This window comes from Octopus sinensis, linkage group LG1, assembly GCF_006345805.1.
Source record: "Octopus sinensis linkage group LG1, ASM634580v1, whole genome shotgun sequence".
Classification (NCBI taxonomy): Eukaryota; Metazoa; Mollusca; class Cephalopoda; order Octopoda; family Octopodidae; genus Octopus; species Octopus sinensis.
In genome coordinates this window covers 114,591,297-114,616,296 of record NC_042997.1, presented here as the reverse complement: position 1 = coordinate 114,616,296, position 25,000 = coordinate 114,591,297, and the positions used below count along the sequence as shown (strand labels likewise).

The 25,000-nt window shown below is 39.0% G+C and overlaps 1 protein-coding gene across 14 annotated transcripts in view; it reads right to left on the bottom strand.

Moving 5' to 3' along the window:
• The window catches only part of LOC115218319 (basic proline-rich protein-like), a 52,365-nt gene extending 28,737 nt beyond the window's left edge, over nt 1-23,628 (bottom strand). For 2 of the 14 annotated variants that reach the window (XR_004999748.1, XM_036504036.1), the window contains exons 1-6: nt 23,535-23,628; nt 19,750-19,806; nt 15,955-17,220; nt 10,899-10,985; nt 7,208-7,285; nt 3,489-3,802 (exon numbers count right to left, since the gene is read on the bottom strand). Coding sequence is in view for 13 of the 14 variants with exons in the window: in XM_036504036.1 (XP_036359929.1) it covers nt 3,489-3,802; nt 7,208-7,285; nt 10,899-10,985; nt 15,955-17,220; nt 19,750-19,806; nt 23,535 (1,803 nt within the window). In the remaining variant the exon portion in view is untranslated. The remainder of the gene's footprint in view (nt 1-3,488; nt 3,803-7,207; nt 7,286-10,898; nt 10,986-15,954; nt 17,221-19,749; nt 19,807-23,534) is intronic. The other 12 variants (XM_036504061.1, XM_036504064.1, XM_036504067.1 and 9 more) reach the window with 12 other exon arrangements.
• Between the last annotated feature and the right edge of the window lie 1,372 nt (nt 23,629-25,000).

Genomic DNA, 25,000 nt, shown 5'->3' with positions numbered 1-25,000 from the left:
GAGACCTTTGATGCTACTGCTCTGTACTTCAACTGGGTTCTGGTTGCCAGCAGTTTCAAGGATAGTATTAGTTACATGCCAGACCCTGGAACCCTCAAGAGAAAGCACAACAGGAAAGTGTTGTGGTTCATGCTGCCCATCTCTTTAAATGTTAAAACTAGAGTAGGTAAAATCTTTCTTAGTTTAGTTGATAAACACTTTCCCTATACTAATAGCTTCAACAAAATATTTAATAGACATACCCTGGGAATATCTTTTAGCTGTGCACCTGGTGTAAAAAAGATTTTAGTAAGTAGGTCTACACCTGAGGCAGAGGCAGGATGCTCATGCAGGGGTAACACAACTTGTCCACTGAATGGTGACTGTAACACGAAGACAGTTGTACATGAAGCAGAGGTAACAACCATAGGACCCAGTGGGCAACCAAGCATGTGGAAAAATGGCAGGGAAAGCCCCTTCAGAACCCACTTTAACAATCACAAGTCCTCCTTCAACATCCTAGGGAGACGTAACACCACAACCTTAGCCAAGTACATTTAGTCTTTGAAAGAAAGTACCACAGAGTACAACATAAAGTGGAGGATCTTGGAGAGATGCAAACTGTACTTCAACAACAACAGGAAGCAATTTTAAAGGGTACCCAATGCCAGGATATTTACCTGAATAGCAGGAGTGAGGTGTTTAATCCTTGCCCACATGAAAGGAAGTATATTCTATTGTACTTGTGCACCCCACCATAACTGCAACCACAGGACCCCAGCCTTGACCTTCCACTAATGCCTTTAAACCCAGCAAAGAGTTTGACCAAAGTATACACCAATGCACCCATGTACACACATGCATACCACTATAAGGCGGACACCCTACAAAATAGACTATCTCCCACCACCACCAGCATATACACTTTCACATACATTGTACCACCATAGATATTTAATAGACATACCCTGAGAATATCCTTTAGCTCTGCACCTAGTGCAGATATATAGACCACACACACATTACACACTGCTAGATAACATAAAACTCCTCATGACCTTAACCGATACAGAAAGAAAACAGACCAATGAACACAACTATATATATCCGATACCCCTGGAAAAAATTATGAATATGACACCACTACACATATCACACACTCCATCCCCACAGGTGCATGACACTTAATAATGTACACTTTTCCCACAAACAACTTCATGATAACTCTTACTGGCCTTACAGCATACCCAACCAAGGGACATAACCCCTAACCTAATCTCCTGGCCCTTTAAGTTCCACCACCTTTTTCACAGCAGCTGCAAACCAGTTGTGTTAATCCACCTCCAACAATAGAGAACAGTTGCCATATCCTCTTTCATATTGGTTAACTCTGATGAGCATAAGGTTATATAATTGGTTGTTACCTAACACTCCATTGTAATCCTTGCGCGAAACTGATTGGTAAGATCAGTTGTGATGGATATATAATATTGTACATAATCATCATTCATCATCGATATGTATAAGAAGGCGCATGACCTAGAGGTTCCGGTATAGCACTCACGATTGCTAGATCATGGGTTTCAGTTCTGGACTAAACAGTACAATGTGTTCCTGAGCCAAACACTTCATTTCCCATTGTTCCAGTCTACTTGGCTGTAAATGAATAGTCTTCCAATCAGGGGCAACGCTGCTCACCTAACTATCATTTGAAAGCTAAAATGATGCAAAGTGCATTGTGGCCAGTGATGTATAACAACATCCAATAGTCTAGTCAATCATGAGATCATGTGAAACATCATCATCATCGTTTAACGTCCGCTTTCCATGCTAGCATGGGTTGGATGAATGACTGAGGGCTAGCGAACCAGATGGCTGCACCAGGCTCCACTCTTGATCTGGCAGAGTTTTTACAGCTGGATGCCCTTCCTAATGCCAATCAGTCCAAGAGTGTAGTATATACATGTCACTCTGAGAGTGTAGTATATGTAGTATATATGTAAACATGTTTACATATATACAGGGTGCAGCAGAAGTAATGCCCTTTTGTATTTGAGTTTTCTGGTTTTTCTTTTTCTTTTTTATTTCTTAAAACTTCTGCAATTTTTTCATTAGTTTATTATTTGTTTCTTTAAGTAAAGCATTGAATTTGTGTTGAATAAAAAATTACTTTATAAATATTTATATATGATAAAGGTTATTAAATGCAAAAAGGGTGTTACTTCTGCCACACCCTGAATATATGTTTATACATATATGTGTGAGTACATATGTGTGTGTATGTGTGCAAAAATGCAAAGTATTCCATATACATGTTATGTTGGCATCCTTTTGTCTCGGGAGACAATGGAGTTGTGCATAAACTAATCCAGTCTGGTTTTTACATTTCATGTTCTCTCCAGTTTTGCGCAGGCCTGGGCTAGATGTAAGAAAATCCTGGGTAGCCCAATCGTCAGGATTCCTCTCTCGACCTTGCTGATGTAGTCCAAAGGAGTGCAGAGCATTACGTTTGGCACCAACTTGGTTGCAGGAGCTGCCGGAAGAGTGTCGAGTTGAACACTAAACTGCCTACAGGGTTCCACTCCAGATTTCTTTGAAGGTTGTCTCCTTTCCGTAAACCCTGGATAGGGCCCATACTGGGTACTGTCAGCTGGAGCCAGCTGAGCCCAGGACTTGTGTCAGGTAGGGTCGTCACTCCCTAATGACAGTGGATTGGTAAACTGGCTTATTTCTGGTACTGGTCAACTGTTCGTAGGTGAGTCTCAGATCCGCCAACATATAAACTTGGCTAACATCAAGCACATAGAAATTCAAATGAAGAAAATTCTCCAAAAATAGTTTATCAATAATAAATAGTTATCAATAAAACAAGCAAAAGCATTGCTAGAAATAACTGACTAAAACCCTCAAAGGCGGTGGTACAAAACCTTTTATGGCTGCGGCCCAGTGATTGAGAACTGCACAACACTAAAATAATATAGAAACATTTAAGTAAAAATAATAGTTTCAATTTTGGAAGAGAGGGGTCGGTAAGTTAGATAGACCCTCCCAGTGTTCAACTAGTACTTATTCTATCAATCCAGAAAAGATGAAGGACAAAGTCAACCTTAGTGGAATTTGAACTCAAAGCATAAACATTATTTACATTTGACGGATATTTGTCCTCATCTTGTTTGTTGTTAACACAACGTTTCAGCTGATATACCCTCCAGCCTTCATCAGGTATCTTGGGGAAATTTTGAACCTGGGTTCTCATTCTTAAAGTATTTTTCGATGCTATTATTATCATTATTATTATGAAGGTCACTGCTTGGAATTGAACTCAGAATCTTGGGGTTAGTAGCCCGTGCTCTTAGCCACTATGCCATATGTCCGTTCTAAATATAGAACTGTATCAAAGCACAAAGACAGATGGAATGCAGTCAAGCATTCTATCCACTGTGCTAACAATTTTGCCAGCTCATTACCTTAAATAATAGTAAAAAAGAATAAAAATAAAGAGTATTCACCTTGTTCAAAAAGCCAAATAATTTCTTTTGTTCCTTGAAATGTTTTGACACCCTTGCTTTCCAGGACTGACCAGCATCATCAACAATCTTTTTCAAACCTTTTTTTAGGAGCGCTACCTCAGAGGCATTCGATGCCACAACTTGCCATCCTGGCCAGTCGAAGCCTTTTATTAACCAATCGCTGTTGTTATCTCCATTATCATTATCAGGGTATGTTAAGTTTGCTGCTTCTTCTTTTATAGGTGCTGGGACTTTAGTGTGGTGTGGTGGCACTGGTGCTGAGTGATGGTGCCAAGAATAGGAAGGGTAGAAGCCTGTTATAAGCAGAAACAAAAGATGTTAAAATATTCCAAGTAACTACTTGTACATTTGAAAGAAAAGAATATTCTAGATACACATAAGGTGATAATTTATTTTCAAATGCATAAACACTGCTAGAACAACAGAGACTGGATAAAATACCCAAACAAAGCAGAAAAATTTGTCAGTGGGCAGTTTAGCTTAAATGGTAAAGCACTTGACCAGTAATCAAAGGGATGTGAATTAGAGTCTCATGACTGGTTGCTGACAAGTTTTTCTGCTTTGTATGGATATTTTATCCAATCTCTGCCATTCTAGCAATGTTTCTGCATTTGAAAATAAATTATTATCTTATTTGTATCTCGCAATACATTTCGACACTTCTAAAACAAACACTAGTTTGTTCACATTTATTGTAATCTGAATATTGTAGATTTCTTGAAGTGAAAACGAGGGTGTAAGTAAAAGTCAAAACATGAAAGTGAAAGAACTCAAATAGTCATATACATGAATGTGCACCATTGTCACTCTACTCAGTCTAACTACCCCCATGTACCTCTCATCTCCATTTCTGTCCTACAGCTCTCTCTCTCTCTCTCTCTTTCTCTCTCTCTCTATCCCCTTTCATTTTTACACCTTGCACATCATCTCCCCTACTTTCTGATCTATCCTCCTTCCTAAGTTTCTTTTATCTCTCCCATCCCACCGATTAATCATTGCTACTACTTGCCAGCGCTTGTTTTATTTAAATAAAGTTTACAATGCTTTGTTGTAAATGAACTGCCTCCTGAACATTCTTTATTCACGTTTATTGAAAAGGACACTCAAACGGATTCTCTCACGGATACTCTTCATACTTTAAAATCACAGAACACTCACTCTAAATTAGTAACTACACACACCGTGTTACGATTGAACCCAAATTACATTGGTGACTTTCACAATTACTTTAGTAACATTCTATACTTCTACAATATGCAAAAAATATTTTAACAGTTTTCATTTTATACAATTCTTAATAATATTAAATTATAAAAATATGAGATTTCTTTAAAACACAGGTTGGCTATGAAGGTCCATCTGAGTGGAACCACTGCATTAAATATTGGTAATGGTTTAATCAGGATGGAGTGTGGGTGATTAAGAAGTTCATTTAGGAAATGCATAACTCTGAGTTCAATCTCACAGTGTGGTACTTGGATAAATGTCTTCTACCACAACTTTGGGTTGATCAAACACTTGTGAACGAAATTAAGGAGATGGAATCTTGGGGAAGGGGGATCGTCTTTTTCTTGGGGAATAGACTTAATCTGCAATTTAGCTTAACACCACCACCTGATCTTTAGTACCTTTAGTTAGCATTAGAGTTAGCTATCTGATAGTAAGATAAATTCATTCATTTTTCCCATTAGTTTAGGTGGCCCTTAAAAGGACTACAGGCAATACTCTTCCTCCTCTGAATATGCCATAAAAAAAATTACGTTTTAAGCAATTTGAAATATATTACATCAGTCTGTATTATTTGTTTCATGAAACGATTCAGTAATAAGAGGATTAAGAGTTCAGAGGTTCAATAGTAAAAGAAGCTAAACCATAACCCTTGGTGCAGGCATGGCTGTCTGGTTAAGACGTTTGCTTCTCAATTACATATCTCCAGGTTCAGTCCCACTACATAACAACTTGAGCAAATTCATTTTACTCAGATCCATTCACAAGGCTGCTTTCCAAAAGGAAAATGATGCCGTCTTCAACTCCATCTAACTTTGGAAGTGACAGGAAGGAAGACAATGATTAATGATTAAAGAAAAGAGTGCCACATCAGAGGCCGACAGAACACAGCTTGCAAGGTTTACCTTTCAGTTCAAAAATGCAGAAATTCACATCTAACACCTTATATCTTACTGCTTTGGCTTTTGGTCCTTCATCTCTAAATTTTGCCACAAAAATAAGTAGCCAAATTATAAGCAACAAGTCATTATTCATGCAATACCAAAGTCTGCTGTGGAAGAAAAGTTGTTGTAGAATTAACAGCAGCTAAATCTATTTGAATAATAGATGGAATGGTCATACTGCAGCAACTATTCTCATCATCTCTTCCTACAAATGTCTATATAAGCCTTGTAGATGGATTTGGTAGATGGAAACTTAAAACAGCTCATTGTATATTTATGTATAACTATATAGTAATATAATATAGAGAAAGAATGTCTGTATTGAAAACCACATCTATTAGGATGTAAAATGTATATGCCCTGAAGAGATTTTTACCTTCAAAATTCATAATGTAATTTTTAATTGTAAAATATTAATTGTAAAATATAAATGAAGGTAGATATTGAAACGTGCATAGTCGTTATCAAATTGACTATTATTATGCAAATAAATTGATTTTGTTGTGCTCAAACTCTCCATTTTCTTTATATTATATTACTAAATTCTCTTCTCATATATTGAATAAATGAAAACATCTATAAATTAATCGATACAGAGATAAACCAGTGGATGCTTGGATATAAGACATCCCTAGAAAGAGCAATTTCTTTTTATATATCTATTATATATACATGCGTACTTCAGGGTGTATGTGTGTGCGTGCTCTTGTCTTGGTATTATGCACTATGTGTAAACAAGTGCCACCATCATCGAGACCCCCTTTGGTCATGATGCTGACCATGGGATTGCACCTAGAAAGCTACTTTGCCTTTCATCCTTTCGGGGTCAATAGATTAAGTACCAGTTACGCACTGGGGTCAATGTAATTGACTTAATCCCTTTGTCTGTCCTTGTTTGTCCCCTCTATGTTTAGCCCCTTGTGGGCAATAATGAAATAAGAAATAATTACGACAGAAGGCTTTAAGTTGAATATAACTATCTTTTACCTCTTACTTGTTTCAGTCATTAGACTGTGGCCATGCTGGAGCACTGCCTTAAAGAATTTCTAATTGACTGAATTGACCCACTACTTATTTCTTTTTTTTTAAGCATGGTGCTTATTCTATCACTCTCTTTTGCCAAACTGTTAAGTTACAAAGATTTCAATACACTAGCACCAGTTGTCAAGCATTGATAGGGGACAAACACAAACACACACAAACACACACACACACACACACACACACACACAAACATAAGTGACAAAGCCTCTTTTAGCATCTATCTACCAAATCCACTAACAAGGCTTTGGTCAGCCTGAGGCAATAACAAAAGACAACTGCCCAAGTTACCACACAGAGGGACTGAACCTGGAACCATCTGGTTGAGAATCAAGCTTCTTGCCACACACCCACACCAGTGCCTGTGAACACATCAGGATGAGATGCTTTGCATCATAGAACTGAAGGTGGCCTAAGTTTGTTTAGTACTGGAGAGGCTGACACAAGCCTTTATAAAAATTTAATAGTTAAAAATTAAAACATTACCATAATATGGTGGACCAGTTGCTGGTGCATGTGGTACAAAAGGAAGTGATGGCTGCATCATTGGTGGAGAATGCGGTCCTGTAGAAATTAGAAGAATTATTTTGGTAAGTTGTCACTTTTCTTACTGACGGAATACAAAAACTGTTTTAATTCATCATCATCATCATCATCATCATTTAATGTCCGTTGTCCATGCTGGCACAGGTTGGATGGCTTGACTGAGGACTGGCGACCCAGATAGCTGCACCAGACTCCAGTCTGATTTGGCATGGTTTTCTACAGCTTGATACCCTTCCTAACACCAACCACTCCAAGATTGTAATGGGTGTTTTTATGTGCCACCGGCACGGGTGCCATTTGCATGACACCGGTATCTTCCACGACTGTGATTTTGCTTGGCCTGATGGGTCTTCTTCTCAAGCACAACATAAAGCCAAAGGTCTTGGTCATTACCTTCATGAGGCCCAACACTCAAAAGGAACTCATCCACCTTGCCACCATGAGGCCCAATGCTCAAAGGAACTTATCCACCTTGTCTCCATGTTCTAAAAACATAGGTGATGGTGCCACATGATAGCACCCTACACACTGTGTAAAGTGGTTGGTGTTAGGAAGGGCATCTAACCATAGAAACCATGCAAAAAAAAAAAAAGAAGACTGGAGCCTAGTGCAGCCCTCCAGCTGGCCAGCTCTGCTCAAACTGTCCAACCAACACCAGCATGGAAAAGAAAACAGATGTTAAGTGATGATGATGATGACTCTAAGAAACAGCTCCAAAAGTGGTGGGGTTTCAGATAAATTCCTTTGTTTCTTTCCAATGTTATTTGAACACAAAAAAATTAAAGGCAGTGACCTGAATAACAACAACACATTGAAAAATACCTTAGGAATGAGAACCCAGGTTTGAAATTTCCCCCCAGGTTACCTGAAGACAGCTGGAGGGTATAACAGCCAAAACGTTGTGTTAACCAACAAATAAGATGAGAACAAATATCTGTCAAATTTAAATAATGTAAAAATTGTACAAAAATTATTGTTTTATGGATTTTTTTTTATAGCTCTCTCTTTGCTAATTTGAGCTCAGTTGCGAAGTTCTGCCACATCTACCATATTCTCATAACATGGCACCCTCAGATTATAAACTTTTTCAGTCACTCATCAGTAGTCTCTGAAGAGTTTCATTTCTCAAGGAGCTGAAAATGTGACACAATGAGATGTGGTTCAATGAGATTTGGCTCAATGAGACATGGCTCAGTGAGACGTGGGTCAATGAGATGTGACTCAATGAGATGTGTCTCAAAGAGGTGTGGATCAATAAGATGTGGATCAATGAGATTTGGCTCAATAGGATGTGGTTCAATGAGATTTGGCTCAATGGGATGTGGCTCAATGTGATGTGGCTCAATGGGATGTGGCTCAATGAGATGTGGTTCAATGAAATGTGGTTCAATGAGACATGGCTCAATGAGATGTGGATCTTCAGAGCATTGACAAGTGACTGGAATGTTGGTAAGCAGTTATGAACAATGAAAGAGAATTTATTATTGACTGATTTGGTAAAATTGCTGATGACAAAAAAGGAATAAAATGGAAAAAAAACGAAATTATCTGACAATCTAATACTTAACATCATCATCAGCATCATCTTTTAATGTTCACTTTCCATGCTGTCATGTGTTGGATGGTTTGACTGATGACTGGCAAGCCAAGAGGCTGCAAAAGGCTCCAATCTGTTTGGGCAAGGTTTCTACAGCTGGATGCCCTTCCTAATGCCAACCACTCCAAGAGTGTAGTGGGTGCTTTTTATGTGCTGCTGACTAGGGAGCCAATCAGGTGGTCCTGGCATTGACCACACTCAAATGGTGCTTTTTATGTGCCACCGACACGGGTGCCAGTCAGGCGGCACTAGCAACGACCATGCTCGATTGGTGCTTTTTATGTGCCAGTTAGGTGGCACTGGCAATGATTTCATTTGACTCAATATGTCTTCTTAAGCACAGCATATTGCCTGATGATTGAAAGGTACTTTTAAATGGTCCAGTTATGCGACACTGGCATTGGCCACAATATAATTTAGGACTAAGAAGTGGAGAGGATCACAGGAATATGAGGTGGAGGAGAGGTTCATAGGGCCCCTACAAACCACTCCTCTGCTTCCTCTCTCCACCCTCTTGCTCCTATGATCCTATCCTCACCCTCCTCCTTATGATCCCCTCCTCCCCCATTGGTCCTTTGATCCTCTTTTTTACTTATGATCCTCTCCTGCTCCTATGATCCTTTTCTTCGCCCTCTGCCCCTATGTTCCTCTTCTTCCCCACACTCCCTATCATCCTTTCCTTTTCCTCCTGCATCTATGATCCTCTCCACCCCTCCTCACACTTCCTTATCACTGCTCTTGCTGCATTCATCCCCCGGTCCTGTCTTTCTTTTCCTGTACTGAGCCTTTTTCTACAGTCTTCTCCTCTACTCTCATGAGACCTCTCTTCTCTCTTTCTGACCCCCTTCTCACAACTTCTTGGATTCCTCTTCACTTTCACATCTCTATCTCTGTATCTGCCCTACACAACTCAACCCAGTCACCCCCCCCACTCTCTCTCACTAACCCTGACACTGTTCTTTCACTCCCTGATATGATCCTTTCCCTTGTCTCTTCTGCTACTTTCTCCACCACCACCAGTACCTCCACCACCAGCACCCCCAGAATGGAATAATTATGGTTGAAAATTTTATATTGGTTATGAATGCTTTAAAATGAAATATTTTGCATCACAGAACCCAAGGTGGTCTTAGACAGTTTAATATTGAAAGGTGTAAGTACAAATCTTTATCTAGAATTATGAAAAAGACTTTAACCCTTAAGGATTCAAACTGGTCATATCTGGCCAAAATATTCTACCTGCTTTATGTTCAAACTGGCCAGATATGTCTGCTCACACCTACCCTACAATGCCATTCTAAAAATAAACAATCATGTTTTGGGTTCAGTCCCACTGCATGGCACCTTGGGCAAGTGTCTTCTACTATAGCCTTGGGCTGACCAAAGCCTTGTGAGTGGATTTGGTAGACAGAAACTGAAAGAAGCCCATCGTATATATGTATATATATATATGTGTGTGTGTGTGTGTGTGTGTGTGGTGTGTGTGTGTGTGTACGTGTGTGTGTGTGTGTGTGTGTGTGTGTGTGTGTGTGTCTGTGCTTGACAACTGATGCTGATGTGTTTACGTCCCTGTAACTTAGCAGTTTGGCAAAAGAGACCAATGGGATAAGCACTAGGCTTACAAAGAATAAGTCCTGGGGTTGATTTGCTCGACTAAAATGGCGGTGCTCCAGCATGGCCACAGTCAAATGACTGAAACAAGTAAAAGAGTAATCACATCATCAAATATACAATCACATCACCATCATCGTTTAACACTTGTTTTTCATGCTAGCATGGGTTGGACAGTTTGACAGGGCTGGTCAGGTTCCAATTGTCTGTTATATTATTTCTTTATTGCCCACAGGGGGCTAAACATAGAGGGGACAAACAAGGACAGACAAAAGAATCAAGTCAATTACATTAACCCAGTGCGTAACTGGTACCTATTTAATCAACCCCGAAAGGATGAAAGGTAAAGTCAACCTCAGTGGAATTTGAAATAAGCTTTATATTAGAGAGAATAATGTGAAAGTAAAACGGCTAAAATATTACCTGGATCATAAAACGGTGGAAGCGACGGATACATTGTTGGTGGAAATGCTTGTGGAAACGTTGATGGAGGTGGTCGAGAATATGGCCCTGTGGAAATTAGAAGATTTATTATTGGTAAATCTAATGATTCTAAGGAAGAGCTTCAAGGGAACACAGCAGGGAAATGAAGAGTCCTTTCTGTGATGTGAAATTTAAGTAGAATTGAAACCAAAATGAGAAGATCTTTCAAATACTGACATGTTAACAGCCATTGATAAAATGGTCGCATCTGAAATAACCCAGACATGACCACCCGATTGAACCCTCACAGCACAGATTAAATTTTTACTGGTGATGGCTGTATGGTAAAAGGTTCACTTCACAACCACATGGATCTGGGTTCAGTCCCACTGCTTAGCACCTTGAAAATGTATCCTCTGCTAGACCCATGGGCTGGCCAAAGCCTTGTGAGTGGATTTGGTAGACAGAAACTGAGAGAAACCCATTGTGTGTGTATGTGCGCGTGCGTGCATGCATGTGTGCATGCATGCATGCGTGTGTGTGGGTCTTTGTGTCTGGGTTTGTCCACCACCACTCCTTGATAACCAGTGTTGGTGTGTTTACATCCCCATAACTTAGCAGTTCAGCAAAAAAGACCAATAGAATGAGCATCAGGCTTTAAAAAAGATAAGCACTGGGGTCGATTCATTCAACTGAAAATTTTTCAGGGTGGTGCTCCAGCATGGCTACAATCTAATGATGGACACAAATAAAAGATGTAAGATAAAAGACTTAACATGCAAATCATATGCAAATCAGTTCTCACAACCTCTATCTATTGGCCAGTAAAATTAAAATATGCATAGGCACAGCATGGCTGTGTGGTAAGAAGATTGCTTCCCAACCACATGGCTCTAGGTTCAGTCCCACCACTCGGCACCTTGGGGCAAGAATCTTCCATTCTTTATCATATCCTGTGAATGGATTTGGTAGACAGAAACTGAAAAAAAGCCTGTCATATATATATTCTTTCTTTCTTTCTTTCATTTTTTCTTTCATCATTTAACATCCGTTTTCCATACTGCATGGGTTGGACGGTTTGACTGGGGCCTGGGAAGCCAGGAGCCTGTACCAGGCTCCAGTCTGATTTGTCAGTGTTTCTACAGCTGGATGCCCTTGTGGGTGCTTTTTACGTGCCACTGGCATGGAAGCCAGTCAAGGCGGTGCTGGCATCGGCCACGTTCAGATGGTGCTTTTTACGTGCCACCGGCACAGATAACACAACTACAACATATATATATATATATATATATAATAATAATAATATTAGGGAGTAAATCCAAACTTACAGGGAAAAAAATTAGATTTAGGATTAAATCTAATTTTACAGTATAAATATATATAATATATATATTAAATTAGGTGGAGGCACAATGGCCTAGTGGTTAGGGCAGCGGACTCGCGGTCGTAGGATTGCGGTTTCGATTCCCAGACCTAAAAGCTCCATGACGCTCCGGCAGGGGGTGGTGATCCCTGCTGTACTCTTTCTTTCACTCTTTCTTCTGTTGGCCTGCACGCTTAGCCAGCGGGGTGACGTCATTTGAAGGCTAAAACAATGTGAATGCATTGTGACCAGCGATGTGTAAAACATCTGATGGTCTGGTCGGTCACGTGATCACTTGATATTAAATTAGAGATAAAACCACTAATATATATATTATGTATATATATGTATATGTATATATATATATATATATATATATATATATATATATATATATATATATATACATATATATATGTATATATATATATATGTATAATATATATATGTATATATGTATGTATATATATAGTATATATATATATATATGTATATATATATATATGTATATATATATATATATGTATATATATATGTATATATATATATGTATATATATATATATATATGTATATATATATATGTATATATATATATATATATTATATATATATATATGTATATATATATATGTATATTATATATATATGTATATATATATGTGTGTGTATATATATATATATGTATAATATATATACACATATATATATATATATATATATTATATATATATATCATTTTCCGCGCTAGCATGGGTTGGATGGTTCGACCAGGGCTGCACCAGGCTCCAGTCTGATCTGGCAGAGTTTCTACAGCTGGATGCCCTTCCTAATGCCAAACACTCCGCGAGTGTAGTGGGTGCTTTTTACGTGCCACCTGCACAGGTGCCAGGGGAGTCCGGCATCGGCCACGATCGGTTGGAGCTTTTAACGTCCCACCGGCACGGAAGCCAGCCAAGGCGGCGCTGGCAACGGCCATGTTCGGATAGAGCTTTTTATGTGCCACCGGCACAGAAGCCAATCGGGGTGGCGCTGGCATCGGCCACGTTCGGATGGTGCTTTTTATGTGCCACCGGCACAGAAGCCGGTCGAGTCGGCGCTGGCTATGGCCACGTTTGGATAGTCCTTTTTATGTGCCACCGGTACAGGTATCACAACTACTATTTCCATTGATATTTATTTCGATGTTCATGTTCGTGTACTTGACTCAACAGGTCTCCTCTAGCAAAACAGCAAAGAGGAAGTTACCCTAATTCCAGCAAAGCCGAACAAGAGCAATGTTATCAGCAACACTTTTAAGTCTTTCCTATTTATGATAGTACGTTGGCATTCAACAGTTTGCTGTCCACTTGGAAAAAGATCAACCACTTCATTTTATTTCAACTGCAGCAAAGCAAGAACAAGGAAAATAACTCTTGAAGATTTTTCCAAGTTGAGCCAGTATGTTCCCTTTGTGAAAAATATTGCTGTACCATTCGGTTTCATCCAACCATGCATAATAATGATAATAATAATAATAATCCTTCCTGTTATAGGCACAAGGCCTAGAATTTGGGCGAGGGGGATGAGTCGATTACATCGACCCTAGTTCTCAACTAGTACTTATTTCACTGTCTCTGAAAGAATGAAAGGCGAAGTCAACCTTGACGGAATTTGAACTCATCGTCATAAATAATAATAATAATAATAATAATAATAATCGTTCCTACCATAGGCACGAGGCCTTGATTGCAAACTTCATGCAAAGTGACCAAATATTATTGTACTGGAGAAGGGGGAAAAAAGTGCATTATCAAAGATGTGGCTATATTTTTTGGACATTAACGTAGTGGTCAAAGAAGAGGAGAAAATAGGAAATTACCAGGATCTGGTAAGAGAAATATGACAACTGAGGAGGGTTTCTACAAAAGTAACCCAAGATGTTTTGGGTGCCTTAGGTACTGTCATCAAAGATGGTTTTCTTATCGAGACTGGTGTAACTCTGAGAGAGGCATTAATTCTGAAATGTACTCGATTGGGAAGAGCAAGGACTGTAAGAAAGATTCTTGGTCTCCAAGGAAATTTGTTGTGATCCAGTGTCAAGAACATTGATTCTGAATGTAAAACATTAGTGCACACCATGAATAATAACAATAATAATAATAAAATTATTGTATACAGTGCTCAGGTGCACCACAACTTGTCAAAAGTGCGTATAATGTATATGCAGCAATGTACAAATGTCTGGGAAGTGAACAGTTAGATACATGCTTGCGTGTGTATGGAGGGGAGAAAAATCAGGTGTAGTGTTGGCGAATCTCAGGAAGTTTTGAAGGATGCAGTGCTCTGACAACTAACAACTGATGCCAACAGTTTGTTCCATGCTTCAGCAATTCTTAGCGTGAAAAAATGTTTCCGAAAGTCATGGGAGCTGTGCTGTTTTCTGACTTTGTAAACATGTCCATGAGTGTTAGACAGATGGAGTTTGAAAAGGTGCTCAGAGTTATTGTTTGTAAGATGGTTAATAATTTTATGGGTGTCTGCCAAGTCAGCTGCCAGACGTCAGAGTTTCAATGTATCCATGCCCAGGGAAGCAAGACGTTCAGAATATGGCAAATGCCTGATGGAGGGTATTCTCTTGGTTGCACGTCGCTGAATGACTTCCAGATGATTAATATCCTGGGCAAGACTGGTGATGCAAATTCCAGGTGAGGTTGTACCATAGCTATATAAAGCCGCAGATAAATAACAATAATAATGATGATGATGAACTCAACCCTGCTCAGGTGCACTAAAAGCATGTTGGAAAAAGTTAAAAGTGGGGACAAAAAGCAGACATAGAAGTCACGTAGAGAATGATAGCAATGAAAGCTAAAAGTACATACACAGCATAAGAGAATGTGAAATGTTTGGTTCAAATACATTTCAAGTTCTTCAAATAGTCATCATCACCATTGTTGTCATTTGATATCTGTTTTCCATCCTGGCACGGGTTGGACGATTTGATTGAGGACTGGCAAACTGGGAAGCTGCACAGGTTCCAGTTTGATTTAGTAAGGTTTCTACAGCTGGATATCCTTCCTAATGCCAACCACTCCGAGAGTGGTGTGAGTGCTTTTACATGCCACTGGCATGGGAGCCAGTCAGGTGGCACTGGCATCGGCCACGCTTGAATGGTGCTTTTTATGTGCCACCGGCATGGGAGCCAGTTAGGTGGCACTGGCATAGACCACACTCCAATGGTGCTTTTTATGTCACCAGCATGGGTGCCAGTCAGGGGGGAACTGGCATCAGCCACACTTGAATGGTGCTTTTTACATGCCACTGGCATGGGAGCCAGTCAGGTGGCACTGGCATCAGCCACGCTTGAATGGTGCTTTCTATGTGCCACTGGCATGGATGCCAGTCAGGCAACACTGTCATCGGCCATGCTTGATTGGTGCTTTTTATGTGCCAACAGCACAGGTGCCCATCAGGTGGCACTAGCATCGGCCATGCTTGACTGGTGCTTTTTATGTGCCACCAGCACAGGTGTCCATCAGGCGGCACTGGCATTGGCCACGACTGGCAAAATTTGTAGCATATTAGTGAGTGACAGTATGGTAGGATAGCAGTTTAGTCTGTGTGAGAGTTCAATAGAAAAACAATTATCCAGTTAATCAAAAACAAGTATTTGTCTAAAACATTGAAATAACAAGCTTTCAAAAAACATTACCTGAATCATAATATGGTGGAACTGGCGGATAGTTTACTGGCGGAGTGTTGCCTGATGGAAAGTCTACTGGTGGATAGTTTACTGGTGGAAAGTCTACTGGTGGAGCGTTTACTGGTGGAGTGTTTACTGGTGGAGAGTTTACTGGTGGAGAGTTTACTGGTGGAAAGATTCCTGGTGGAAAGTTTCCTGGTGGATAGTTTCCTGGTGGAAAGTTTACTGGTGGAGAGTTGCCTGGTGGATAGTCTACTGGTGGAAAGTCTACTGGTGGAGTGTTTACTGGTGGAGTGTTTACTGGTGGAGAGTTTACTGGTGGAGAGTTTACTGGTGGAGAGTTTACTGGTGGAAAGATTCCTGGTGGAAAGTTTCCTGGTGGATAGTTTCCTGGTGGAAAGTTTACTGGTGGAGAGTTGCCTGGTGGAAAGTCTACTGGTGGAAAGTTTACTGCTGGAGAGTCGCCTGGGAGAAAGATTCCTGGTAGAGTGTTTACTGGTGGAGTATTTACTGGTGGAGAGTTTACTGGTGGAGAGTTGCCTGGTGGAAAGTTTCCTGGTGGATAGTTTCCTGGTGGAAAGTCTACTGGTGGAAAGTTTACTGCTGGAGAGTCGCCTGGGGGAAAGATTCCTGGTGCAAAGTTTCCTGGTGGATAGTTTCCTGATGGAAAGTTTACTGGTGGAGAGTTTCCTGGTGGAGAGTTGCCTGGTGGAAAGTTTACTGCTGGAGAGTTGCCTGGTGGAAAGTTTACTGCTGGAGAGTTGCCTGAGGGAAAGATTCCTGGTGGATAGTTTCCTGGTGGAAAGCTTCCTGGCGGAAAGTTTCCTGATGGAGAGTTTCCTGGTGGAAAGTTTACTGGTGGAAAGTTTCCTGGTGGAGAGTTGCCTAGTGGAGGGTTTCCTGCTGGAGAGTTTCCTGGTGGAAAGTTGCCTGGTGGAAAGTTTACTGGTGGAGAGTTTCCTGGTGGAAAGTTTACTGGTGGAGAGTTGCCTGGAAAGATTCCTGGTGGAAAGATTCCTGGTGGATAGTTTCCTGGTGGATAGTTTACTGGTGGAGAGTTTCCTGGCGGAGAGTTTCCTGGTGGAGAGTTGCCTGGTGCAAAGTTTCCTGGTGGATAGTTTACTGGTGGATAGTTTACTGGTGGATAGTTTACTGGTGGAGAGTTTCCTGGCGGAGAGTTTCCTGTTGGAGAGTTGCCTGGTGGAAAGTTTCCTGGTGGATAGTTTACTGGTGGAAAGTTTCCTGGTGGAGAATTTATTGGGGGAGGATATGGTCCTGTAGAAATGAGAAAATTTTTATTAGTGATCATTTTTATTTCATTGATAAAATATAATAACTTCAAATGCAGATTGAAAACTTTGTTTATCAATCATATACAAGCAGATCTGACACTAAAGCAAATATGATGTATCTATCTATAGTGTCACTGGCTCTTACACAGCAGAATAACAAAAAGATATTTTATATATGTATTTTTTTTTATTTGACCCCCTTCGGTCATGAATGACCATGGGATTGCACCTAGAAAGTTACCCTCCTAGACACAAGTCCGGGCAAGGTTGTTTATGGAAGACCAGCAGTCGCCCTTGCATACCAGCCTCCACTCTCCACGCCACCAGTGTTATCCAAGGGAAAGACAAAGGTCGATACAGCTTGGCACCAGTGACGTCGCAACTCATTTCTACAGCTGAGTGAACTGGAGCAACGTGAAATAGATATATGTATATGTATATATATATATATATGTGTGTGTGTGTGTGTGTGGTGTGTGCGTGTGTGTGTGTGCGTGTGTGTGTGCGTGTGTGTGTATGTGTATGTATATATATATGAGTGTATATGTATATGAGGAGCTTGCTTTCAAAACCAGTATAAGTGCATATTTGGTTGATTTCATGATAACTATTAAAACGCAATCTGAAAGCTGCTGGCTTCATGCGTGTCAAATTTTTTTTCAGTCAAATTGGGAATAGATGCCATATAGACAGGAGGCGAATCTTAGCCTTCCTATCAAAGTCAGATATATTCAAGTTGTTGTTTCCTCAATTACTCAAAAGTATCTCAGGTTATGAAAGTAAGCTGTTCATATGTATATCCATTTCCAAGTAAGTACACACACACACAGATACACACATGGTGTATTATGACCATTTATAGAATACAGTCCTATATAAACTCAACAAACAATTAAAGATGGAGAAGAGAAGGTGTTAAAAGTTTTACAAAATTTTAATCCATGCATACGACCGTTTCAAATAGTAACACCAACATGTAAGAAACATGAAAGAGATTAAACTAATTATAATTAAAATTAATCAGAAATATTAAATTTCTAAATCTCTCATAGAGATATGTACGGTGGTGGGGCGATAGAATGGTTGTATACTGTCAATATAACATGAATGTGACAGTAGGGGGCAAAACAGCGGTGGTGGACCCCACTACTGTCACGTTCATGTTAGATTGACAGTATACAACCAATTAAAATTAATTTTATTATATATTACCATTTACCTTAGTGCAAAAATGAAGGATACATCAGAAAAGTTGTAATGGAAGAATTATGTTGTTACAGGAGTCTGTATTGAGTGCATGTCGCATAACTCATTTGGATATTGATAAAAAGGTTGTGAAAGATGAAATATAGAAATATGCTTAGGTAGTGTTGAGTCTAGTTGTGTAGGAACTAAAACTCTTTATTGGAAAACTAACTTTGAACCCCCTGCCCCCAAAATAAAACTGTTCTATTTGAACTCAACCTTTCTCATATATATTTTTATATATATAAATATAATATATATATATATATATATATATAATATATATATTATATATATATATATATGATATATGTGTATATAATAGAGGTGTGTGTGTGTGTGTGTAACAGGTCATCTCAGAGGTAATGTCTGAATTTTGGGTATGGAAAAGAAAGTGATTTAATTTTACATTTTATAAAAATTTAATTCCTATTGTCATTGATGACTTCCTTCCATCTACTCATCAATTTTAAAATTCCATTAGTGAAAAACACTTTAGGCTTTGATGAGAAAAAGGAAGAGAGGTCAGTTTCAACCTCTTTGGAGCACTTGAGTACAAATCCGTCTAAATGATTTTGTAAGCTTTGAAACAACTGGTAATCAAAAGGAGCAGGGTCCAAGGCACAAGATAGGGAATAAGGCCAAGTTCTTCAATTTTTTTCTTCTGGTGTAATCTTTGCAGCATAGGACTTGCATTATCATGATGAAACACCACTCTGTCATCTCTCTCTATATAAAGCTGAAGTTGTCCGTGTATGGCAGGTTTGATAGCCTTCAACTAACACTATCTCCTCCAAGACCCTGCAACGCAAGTTGACCAAAATTGAGAGTATGACAAAAGAAGGCTTGCTCTTCATTCCGTAGAAGAAAAACTTCAAATTGGACCATGTTAACACCAAAAATTATTTACATCAAAAAGGTGCTTTTTCTATGAAAATCCCTATTTTTTACGATTTTTTTACTGCTGTGTTGCCATTTTCCAGTGTATTTCAACCAAAAAAATGTTCACTTAAAGAGAATAACAAGCTACATAATGCAAAATTTTTACTTTTCAAAAATTCCAATTCTTAAGGGTTGAAACAAACCCAAGCAACGCCAGGTGATACTGCTAGTATATATATATGTATATATGTATATGACAAGTGACCGAGACGTTTGGCGATATGCTGTGCTTGGAAAGACTTATGATGATGATGGTGGTGACAATTATGATTACTACAGATTATGGTACAAATGTTCATTACTAGAAAATAATTGTGATTCTTACTTGGGTTTTCATTGTAACAACCAATTTGTTGACAAATGCGAAAAATTTCTGGGTTCACTGGAAGAAAATATCAAAGAAAATATATTAGGGTTAGACAGAAAGGAAGAAAGAAGAAAAGAATGGGATAAATTAAGTTTGAAGGCAAACTGAAGATGACAGTCATGATGATGATGATGATGAGGAGGAGGAGGAGGAGGATAATAATCTTGACAATGATGATGATGATGTTGAGCATGATGATAATGTTGATGATGACAACGATGACAATAATGATGATGATGAGGGTGGTGGTGACAATGATGACAATGAGGATGATGATAACAATAACGATGATGAAGATGATGATGATGATGATGATAAAGATGTTGGTGATAATAATGACAATAATGACAGCAGTGATGATGATTTTGATAGTGATGATAGCAATAATGATGATAAATAATAATAACGAAAATAATGATGAAGATAATGATGATGATGATAATTGTGATGAAGACAATAACAATAACAAGGAAGATATATGGAAGATGAGAAAAAAAGCTACGTAAAACGGTACAAAGCTGCAGTGGGAAAGGTGTAACAAAAGATGCTGAGGAAGCAGATGAAAGAGGCATGTGGATGACATCAAAGTAAAACAATGGGAAAACATTGGATTGTGGTTTACTCTTACTCCCATGTTTCCAGAGGTGAATTATTCAAACCCCAAATAATTCCTCTCAACACATGGCTATGATGCTCCCCCACTACTTCTGCTCATGATCAGAGATGAACAAATTACCAGCCACTAAGAGGACATACTAAACTGGTCAAGGTCAAGCAACTGACAAGCAAATCTGTGGTATTGAGCAGAATATTTGCTGTAGCCCATTTTTTATACCAAGACAAAACAATGTACAAGATAACACTTCCAATCAGTTAAGATCAGAAGCCATGAGAGCCACTGCCTGGTACTGCATCAGGGTAATTATTATTATTATTATTATTGAGTGAGAGAGCAGTTCATGCCATCAAAGTGACACTGGGGTAAAATATACGAAGCCCAATATACCCATCATGACTACCCGTCTGATAAAGGCACACCAGGCACATGCATCACAACCATATGTGCGCGACATGGTGATCTCATATCAAGATAAACAGCACATGACCTTGCAGGTGGGGCCCAGTTAGAATTTTCTTCAGGTTGAGTAGCCCTCCCGCTCAAACGCTCAACGGTCCCTGAATAAGGGTTGTTTAAGGATGTTGAAAGAACCACCCATATTTCCAGAGGTGAATTATTCAAACCCCAAAGAATCCCTCTCAACACATGGCTATGATGCTCCCCCACTACTTCTGCTCGTGATCAGAGATGCACATATCGTCAGCCACTAAGGGACATGCTCAACTGGTTAAGGTCAAACAACTGACAAGCAAATCTGTGGTATTGAGCAGAATATTTGCTGTAGCCCATCTTTTATACCAAGACAAAACAATGTACATGATAACACTTCCAATCAGTTAAGATCAGAAGCCATGAGAGCCATTGCCTGGTACTGCATCAGGGCATTATTATTATTATTATTATCATTATTATTATTAAGGCAGCGAGCTGACAGAATTGTAAGCATGCCGGGCAAAATGCTTAGCAACATTTGTCTGTCATTATGTTCTGAGTTCAAGTTCCGCCAAGGCCCAGCTCTGCCTTTCATCGTTTTGGGGTCAATGAAATAAGTACCGGTTGAGTGCTGGAGTTGATGCAATCGACTAGCCCCCCACCCCCTACCACCTGCTATCCTCAAAATTGCTGACCTTGGGCCAAAATTTAAAATGAATATTTTGTGTGAAAAAGTCTTTGGTTAGATATAAAAAAAGGCCATATTTCTCAAAGCATCTACATTTCTAAAAGTAAACAGCCTTGATTGTGTATTTAACAGTTTTGCTTTTCTAATCTCATTAATGAAATTAACAGAAATATTTGCTTGAAATGATTTCAATCCCGGTACTTATTTCTTAAGTCTGGCACTTACTCTATTGATCTCTTTTGCCAACACTGCTAAGTTATTTGAACATAAACAAACCAACACTGAACATCCAATCTATGGGGACACAAGCACAAAGACACATGCATAATCATGTGTGTGAGTATATATATATATATATATATAACGGGAAGCTTTATGAAAATAGACAAAAGACGAAGGCAGGTGGAAAACAAACAAACAATTGTATTAGTATGGCGCTCAGGAAATATAAATAAAACAAGTCTTTAACGTTTCGAGCCTACGCTCTTCAACAGAAAGATACACAGAGAGAAAAAAACACAGAAAGAAGGAGAGAAAAAAAATGCGTGCAGTAACTAACGAACCAACATGGCGATCTGATTTCGGCCAGAAGTCAAAGATCAAACATGAGACGCGAGAGCGAAATTAGGGGAGATAATAGGGTTGAGTGACCAGCTCCAACATAAGGGTGTGTGTGTGTGTGTGTGTGTATGAGAGAGTATTAGTGCGTATGAGAGGTCTGGACGTGTGTATGTATAGGGTTGGTGTATGTATTAGTATGTATTAGTACGTATTAGTATGTATAAGGGTGTGTGTGTGTGTGTGTGTGTGTGTGTGTGTGTATGAGAGAGTATTAGTGCGTATGAGAGGTCTGGACGTGTGTATGTATAGGGTTGGTGTATGTATTAGTATGTATTAGTATGGCACATCATATATGATGTGATGTGTAAAGTCGTGTGGTGTAGTGTGGAGAGAGGAGAAGAGGGGGAGGAGAGGAGGGGGGAGAGAGGAGGGGGAGAAGGAAGGGGAGGAGGAATACACAGGCGTGCGCACACACACAGGGTATGATGGGTAAACTGTGGCTATTTTATATTTTTAATTTCACGCATGTGCATCGTTTGTTTTTGATTTTGTTGACTACACAGTATAGTAGGGTCAGTTGGGTATTGTCTCTGAGAAAAACAGCACCATGATGCAATTTGGTCTGCCAGAAATTTGGAAATGACATGCTGTACTGTTTGGCATTTACACTGGAAGCTCCAATACAAACATTTTAGAGTGTTTGCCTGTCAATATGAGGACATGTACCGAAAGTGATAAAAATCAAACATCCAGTCAACATCATGGTGCTTCGAGTGATCACTAGTGATGGCGATGTTATGCCTCCATTCATCTTCCCATGTGGCCTGAGATGTCAATGTTATTTTCATTTTTGTGTAATTTAGATGAGAGTTTATTCACTGCACCCTATATCATCATCGTCATCGTTTAACGTCCATATTCCATTCTGGCATGAGTTGGATGGTTCGACTGGGGTCTGGGAAGCCAGGAGGCTGCACCAGGCCCCAATCTGATCTGGCAGTGTTTCTACAGCTGGATGCCCTTCCTATTGGCAACCACTCCAAGAGTGTAGTGGGTGCTATTTACGTGCCACCGGCACAGGGGCCAGAGGAGCTGGTATCGACCATAATCAGATGGTGCTTTTTACGTGCCACCGGCATGAGGCACCTGTGAATCTTAGTTGTGATCGTTGCCAGTGTCATGTTAAAGGCACCCATGAAGTGTAGTCATGGTCATTGCTGGTGTCATGAAAATGGCACTTGTGCCAGTGGCACATAAAAACACCCACTATACTCCTGGAGTGGTTGGCATTAGGAAGGGCATCTAACTATAGAAACTATGCCAAATCAGACTGGAACCGGGCTCATCAGTTCCAATCAAACCGTCTGATCTATGTCAGCATGGAGAGAGGACATTAAATGATGATGATGAAGGACTGAGAAAAAATGAAAATGCAATACTCACTGTGTGCATTTTGGCAATGAAAGTCTTTGCACAGAGGTGATGTTTCTATAAAATGTCCAGTCACTGAAATGATAAAAAAAATTGTAGTTTAATTCCGTGTAGTATTGTGTCATGTAGGAAATGAAGATCTAATGAAAAAAAGGATAAAAGGCAGACTCTGACCCTAGAAATCATTGAAATGATTATATCTTTTGTATATCATCAGTGGAAGATTAGCGGCAAATCTGGTGTTTAGTTTATTTAATATAGAGAATGAAAAATGTTAAATTTAGAAATGAGAGGAAAAAATTAGATTGATGCTGGAGAGAATTCCAGTTGAAGAAGAATAAGGGAGATAACTTGAACAGTGATATTGAAGGAGGAGTGAGTCGAAGCTTTTGCAAGTACTGTGAAAATTCTAGGAATGTTTCAGAGTTGTTTCCCTTGCATCTTTTGACCAGACATAATCCTTGAGCTATTTTACTCTTCATAGTTGCTTTCTAAATGAAATTAATTGCATTATTTAATCAAATATTTTATGTTGAACTATGGAAGTTTTATTTTGAATGTCTTTAAAGAACCTTATCAATGAGCAAAATGGTTAAAATAATATTTCTACAATAGATATTAAATTTGACCGTAATCGAACTCAGTGTCGAAGTTCAAAAAAATACTAATAGCTTTCTTATGTGTAACAGTGGTACATTCATACAACTCAACTCCTTATATATAATAATAATGAACTTATTGTATGTGTATATATATGTATATATGTATAAATATATAAGGTAACAAGCAAAAGAAAAGAATTCCTTTAAATGGATGTGTAAAACATCCAATTCACTGGTATATTGGTTAGATACCACATAAAAATGGGTATAATGCAAATTACAAATAATAAATTAAATAGAGCGATTAACTGTATCCTTCAAAACTTCCATGCTTTCTGAGATTCGCCAACACTACACCTGATTTTCTCCCCTCCATACACACACAAGCATGTGTCTGATTCATACATTATTCGCTTTCCAGACATTTGTACATTACTGCATATACTTTATACGCACTGTCTGACAAGTTGTGGTGCACCTGAGCACTATATACAATAATTTCATTATTATTATTATTATTAATTGACAATCCAATACTTTATTTATATTATACTATAATATAACATAATTATTTAAACAACCAAAACAAACCAATAATTTGCTTTGACTTTATACAAATGTTTGATAGATAAACAATTCAATACCCTTATATATATGTATCCCTCTATTTAATTTATTAAATATATATATATATTGGCACTTGAACAAAACATTCGAGCGAGGTCATTGCCAGTGCCACTGGACTGATTCCTGTACAGGTGGCACATAAAAAGCACCATTTGAGCGTGGCCTTTACCAGTACCACCAGACTGGCCCTCATGCCAGTAGCAGATAAAAGCACCCACTACACCCTTGGAGTGGTTGGCGTTAGGAAGG